General features: G+C 32.5%; 1 protein-coding gene across 1 annotated transcript in view; it reads right to left on the bottom strand.

The window, feature by feature from the left end:
- The window catches only part of BNIP3 (BCL2 interacting protein 3), a 42381-nt gene that overhangs the window by 15071 nt on the left and 20425 nt on the right, over positions 1–6885 (bottom strand). The window contains exon 3 of the mRNA XM_018519768.1: positions 2497–2584. Coding sequence (XP_018375270.1) covers positions 2497–2584 — 88 coding nt within the window. The remainder of the gene's footprint in view (positions 1–2496; positions 2585–6885) is intronic.

Here is a 6885-nt window from a genome sequence, read left to right as displayed (position 1 = left end):
TATTACAGTAATATAGACGCGTCGAATAAGCCTAATTTCATCGAAATCGGAGATAAAAGTCGCATTCTGAATAATTTACCTGTCTCTCTGCGTAACGAACACCACTAATGCTAATTCTACAATGAGTCGATAATCGAAAGTAATCGGTAACGTTTCGTACTGTTGGCTATTGGTCAACTTCACTGATAAGATTATCGACTTAGGATTATCGACTTGTTATAAAATCAACATTAACGAATACAGAGCAACCATGGCACTTTTACCCCAACAACCATGGCACTTTTTACCCCAACAAGTCACGTAAACTTTGCGGCATTGTTATTAAAAAACTATAATAGAAATAACAATTCTAATAATCACACTGTTAAAACAATAGAGAATAAGATTAATAAATACACTTATTTAATCTATCTAGGTGCAAAAATGATCCCTTCAGACCAAAATAACTGCGGCGCTAATATCTTACTTTTGGTTCTCAAACACATGGGCACATCCGTGCAAGTTTCCTGACGGTTATTAGGCAGTAACGAACTGTGTGACATAAGATTCTCACTCTTAGTTGACGAACTGTGTGGCGGAATTTTCTAGTGAATGCCTTATTACCGAGATACAAGGGGTGGACCTTTTTTCCCCGGGGACCTTTACTCCCCGGTCTACTCTATATAAATACGACAAATATGTCACTTTTTTAAGGAAAATTTTTTGTGTATACATGTAATAAATATACGTAATTTCAGAAATCTAATTCAATTTAAATAAATGTAAACATTAAAAAATGATAATTCAAGATAAAATGTTAAATTTCAAAGAATTAAATGTTGCATACAAAATCACATAAATAAATTGTGTGCATGTAAGATCCTTTGATTCAGATACTGCGTGCTTTGTCGAACAGACAACGATCCCGATTTAGAATTGTATTGCACAATATCGAAGATCATCGTTCCGACCGAGGCGAGGGAGCCGTACAAGAACCGTGCCGAGAGGCACGACGTGCTGCATCGCGATTTTGTTAGTCTCTAAGAAACTGGAGCATGACGAAAGGAAGAATGAGATTGCAGCGGCGTTAGGCTTTATGCCGATCGGTACACGTGGTAATCCACAGTAGCTCACAGCTACAAGAGGCACGGTGGTAATGGAGTCAGTGATCCGCAGACCTTGTACAGAAGAAACGATCCGTTCGATAAAACCAGTTGCGCATCGCTATAAGCGAATACGGAATCTCGTGCGCGTATAGAGGTATACGAGTTCAATCGATATTATTCCCACCCCATCTTCTATATCTAACGCTATATAGCTTCGTTGAAAATTGTTTGCATTTTTTGAAACGAGAGAATTTCGAAGTTTTTCTCCGCGTTTGTGGAATTATTTCTCACTCGATCTATATCGCTTTGTGTTTTTCTTATCTTTAGTATTTCATGTCTTTTTACAAATAATACACGTTATTTTTTTCTAGTTTGATAAAGAAAACAAAGTTGGACGTTATACTTGAAACGAGGACGAAGTTTCAACTGTCGCATAAGGTTGGCAAAGTCCTTGGAAATTATAATCGCCATAATCGGGCTTGAAACGATATCTCGATGTTATCAACTTACATTATCAAACAGTTTTTTAACATGATATTTTAAGAGGGAGAAACGGATTCCACCCTTCTTTTTCGGGGAAATTTAAAAAGTGAAATTTTACTTGTATCTAAAAAAAATATTGCAGAAGAAGGGAGTAAAAATATGATCGCAGACGGAAAGTTAAATAGCTGAAACAACAATGAATGAAAGAGAGAAATTATGCAAATTACTCATTAATATCGCTCGTAACAGATAGAATTTTAAATTAAATGTATAGTAAAGAAAAATGTGTAATATAAATCGCGTACCGAAATATAATATCTTGCTTCAAGCATAGCTATAACTCCAAACTTTGCCAACTTTATGCGACAGTTAAAACTTCGTCCTCGTTTCAATCATAACGTTCGGCTTTGTTTACTTTATTGAACTCGAGTAACGTGAGTCGAAAGTAAAAAGATGGTATATAGTACGGTGAATGCAATATTGATGGCAGACGTTTTTCGAGAAAAAATCCGATTATGATTGTAACATATTTCTAGAACGATTCCAATAGTTATCGTGCATATTCGCAACCGAGCATATCGCGCGACATAATAGGGACAAACGTAATTGAGGGGGTGGGAATAAAGGCCTGATTATAAAATCTTGATATTAATAAAAATTAAAATAACTTGCTACTTTTTTTATTGTACATAAATGGATACAATATTAAATGAATTTATGTAATGTCTTTAAGAAGTTACATGTTATATATAAATCTTCACTATTACGATCAATATTACATGAAAAAGCTAATTGCCCTAAGTAGAATTGTGCCATTATTCCGCCCATCTCCTCAATTACGCACACATAGATAAACGTCATACACCGTGTTTTTCTATAGTCAAGCAGATCGTAAAGAATACGTAGTAAAGAGTCGATTGAAACTGACCTTGTTGCAGCCGTAATTTATGTAGACTCCTTTGAGCTCATCTTCGGTTGAGAGTTCTGTGTTCGGACTGTTCGGCGGGCTCTTCGGACTGCAAATTCAAGGAAAAGACCTGTTATGATCCATAAACGTTGCAGATAATGTAAGTGGTAACTTCCCGTCACGAAATCCTCCAACAGAGATTGTTGTTGTTTACGCTTATTTATTTAACCGACATTACTCAACATTTATCGCTATGGCTCACTTGATTCTCCATGTGCTGTTTTTACAGATAATCAGAATGTTAAATTATCAAATTATATTGTATAAAATGTATTTTTGATTTTTTTTAAATTAAATTACTGAAAGAGAAAAAGGGCTACGAGCCTAAGAGTTAGTCGTTATAAATTGAAATTTTTGAGCAGTAAAAGAATAAAACATGTCATTTAGTTCTAATATAAAACTTTAATTTGCCGGCAATAAACAATAAAACACAAACAAACGTTTCGATCCCTGTTGGATCATTATCAATGTTAAAATACGAAAATAAAACAGTGGAAATATTACCAAGTTAAGATCTATAAAAATTATAATTAGCTCTCAATCGCAAATATTAATAATAAAACTTACAGTTATTAATATAATCAACCTCGCTCAAAATGAAATGAAAATTATAAGAACGTTGTAATCGGTAACAATGTATACTTCTGGTTATTATTTGTAGATTGAACATATCTGTTAAAAAGTACAAAAATAATTTAAACATATAAACATTAATAAAAAATTTTTTATGTAATCTAATAATAAAAATACAAAATACGAAGCAAAGAATAAAAATAAAAAAGTAATCTAATATTCTAAGAAATGCAAACTGAATTAATTATTATAGTAATAATAAAAAAATGTGTGTGTGATGTACAATTACAAAGTAAAATATATAAATTTAATTTAGTAACAGCTAAAGTAACCGATAATAAATATCTTACAAATTGTGTGTCCGTATAATATAGAAATGGTCTATTTTCAGACAATGCAATGAGAGCGAAATAGTCATCTCTCTAATATATTGAGAGACAATGTGAAAAAGACAAACTTTGGTAAGAAGGTTGAAATGGTAAATTAGAAAGGAAGGGGTACATATAAGAGGGGGAAAATAAAGTAGAGGGAAAAGAAAGCGGAAAGAAGGGAAGTAAGAAAAGAAGGAAAGCAGTTAAGAAGGAGAAAGAGATTGAATAATTTGTGAGTAAGAATCAGGTAATGATTCAGTATCATCCATTTTATTAAGACCTTGTTTCTGTCTTTTAATGTGAATCATTTCAGATACCAATCTCTTGTTGAACAAGAAGATTCGCAATCTAAAATTCTCACATCATTCCATCTAAAATTGTGGTCAAAATTGACACGATGATCAGTTATGACAGTAGGAGAACCAGTATTCTTCCTAATATCAGATATATGTTCGTGCCATCCCTCGTACTTAATTTTCTTTTAGTCTGACCAACATAACTCGCCTCACAATCATTACAAGAAATTTTATATACAACGTTCTGGTTGGATAGAAATTCCAACTTATCTTTTCCTCTCTTAATAAGATTTTTTAATGTGTTAGGGATGGTAAAGGCTAGTTTACAATGAAACATACTAGAAATAGGAAGAAAACTTTCTGAGATAGATTTGACGTAAGGAATTGTAAAATATTTGTCTTTCATTTGTAAATTACGTGTAATATGTTTATTATGTATATGGAACTTTAATCTTTGTTCAATTGTAGAAAAGATAAAAGATAAAGGATAACAGTTATCTAGGAAAATGTGGATAGCATTTATTAAATTTTTTTGTTGGAACCATGGATGTGATAATAGGATAATTTTGTCTATGAAGCTAATAATTGTGCCTTTTTTCTGGTAAAGAGGATGATTTGAATAGAAGTTAAGGAATCTTCCTGAGAATGTCTTTTTATGATAAATGTCAAATATAATTCTCTGATTATCTATGATAAGTGTTGTGTCCAGAAAACTCAATCTGCCTCCCGTACCAACCTCCAAAAATTGCAATCTCGTATATAAAGAATTAAAAGTATTCAAAGTATCATTTATATAGTATTAGATGGAAGCGCGAGAATGACATCATCAACATATCTGAAATAAAACAATGTCTGTACTGATAATCTATTGATTGCTATTTTTTCAAGATCTTGCATTACGATGTCGGCAATTATCGGTGATAACGGTGAACCGCGTGCGTGCGTGCGTGCGTGTGTGTGTGTACCAGCAATTTATTAAAGCAAACAGAAATGGAGTTAACATATTAAACAAATATATCAAAATAAAAATGGTATTAACCTGAACCACAAAGAGACTAATTTTGAAATTTATATATGTCAAAAATCAGATAAAGAAATACATTACTTATATTATATTATATGATTCGTAGAACGCAAAATGAACGTTATTATTTTCTCCGCTTCTTTTCCGATTAATTTGCGCAAGAATCGCCGAGAAGTGTCGCCAAGTTGCTTATCGCCAGATTCGTTCCGGTCAAGCGATAAAACGACGCGCGAAAAGTTGCCGCGATAATATGTCACCTTGGAAGTTTGCGACCTCCCGCGTATTATGCGTAATCCATCAATACATCGTAAACCGCGATCGAACTGACACTCGCAGTTGCAATTCGGTTGACAGCTGTGGTTATCCTTGCGCTTCACCAACATCGATATCACAACGAAGAGCAGCGCGATCGCTATCGAGGTCGTAATCATCTCGGTGAAGAGCTGCAAGTCGCGATAAGCGCATTTATATCAAGTGCATCATGTACACGTATTACGCGTTATCGACTCTCCTACTTTGATTTTTCTTTTTTCAAGATAAAACGCACTATGTTTAACTTTGCAATCGTTTAAATATATAAAGATTAATATCGTACACTGTTAGAAATGTTCTTAAATTTCGTTAACTTTTAAGTTACACAATTGAATTTAATTTGAATTTAATTTCATGACATTACATTAAATTTAATGTATTTGTAACTAAAAAGTATATTTATGTATATGTACATAAAATTTAATGTATTTTTCATGAAAATTTATTAAATTTAATGTACTTTCCATAAAATTTTATTAAAAGTACATTAAATTTCATAAATTTAATATACAGGTTCATTACATTTAAGTAACTACTGTAACTAAATTTTCAGTTAAATCATTCATTACTTTTAATTTCGTTCATAACCACAAGCTTCATTTACATGTAAAGGACATTGTATCGTGGTTACATTTCTAACAGTGTAGTCTCTCTCATATTTTAATGAGATATCTTACGTAATCTAATGTACATAGTTTATTGTCATATATATATATATATATATCTAATATTGATTAAATTAATTTTTATTAATATATTTGTGTACATGTACATGAAATTTAACGTATTTTTCATGAAAATTTGTGAAATTTATAATGTACACGTTCATTACATTTAAGTAACTACTGTAACTTAATTTTCATTTAAATCATTCATTACTTTTAATTTCGTTCATAACCACAAGCTTCATTTATATGTAAAGGAAGCTCGTGATTACATTTCTAACAAAACAATATTACAAAAACAATAGGCAACTAAGAGCTAGTACACAATTATTTTTGGTCTGTTTTCTGTTCCTGCACTAGACTGCACTAGAAATCTCTTTCTCGCTTTTAACAAATATCAAACATATACCTATTTCACTTTAAGTTCCAAAAGTATACACTAGATCAGCCACAGAAAACAGACCTATTAATACACGTTACAATTCTTCTTTATTCTTCACCTGTAAATATATTTCCGACGTTTCGGCTGCTTTTTTCAGCCATCTTCATAGTATAACATTAGGCTTAATAATCCAAAAATTTAAATGCAATTGTTCTGAATATAGGCACAATTAGTCAACCTAGAGTAATTCTCCATTTGATCATGTGAATATGTGTTATATTGACCTACATATTATAGTTTATAATTTTAAACGTTACGTTGACACGGACGAAGACACACACGGCTAATCGACAAATTTTATATAAATTGTATCCTTAACCCTTGAACACCACTGTGAGTTATGGTAACCCAATCCGTTTGAAAAAACGCGTGGCGTTTATGAACGATCAGAAGTGTGGAGTGGGAACAAGGGGGGGGAGGAACTTTCGCATCCCTAACTACAAATCCCCCGCCTGGCAACCTCAGCGTGCACGAATCAGTCGAGATAGAACGCCATGAACTTACTGTGTGGGTTACGTTAACCCTGTGTGGTTATTACGATTTTTTATTTCGAAATCAAATTGTAAGTCAATATACGAACAAGATTGCGAATTCAAATCGAAGAATTCATGAAACACACAGACATTCCAGAAAATCAAGATCCGCGCGATATATTAGCTGTAAACAA

The sequence above is a fragment of the Trachymyrmex cornetzi genome, unplaced genomic scaffold (assembly GCF_001594075.2).
Source record: "Trachymyrmex cornetzi isolate Tcor2-1 unplaced genomic scaffold, Tcor1.1 scaffold840, whole genome shotgun sequence".
In the NCBI taxonomy this organism is placed as follows: Eukaryota; Metazoa; Arthropoda; class Insecta; order Hymenoptera; family Formicidae; genus Trachymyrmex; species Trachymyrmex cornetzi.
Note: the sequence above shows the minus strand (reverse complement) of the source record. Positions and strands in the feature narration are given on the sequence as shown.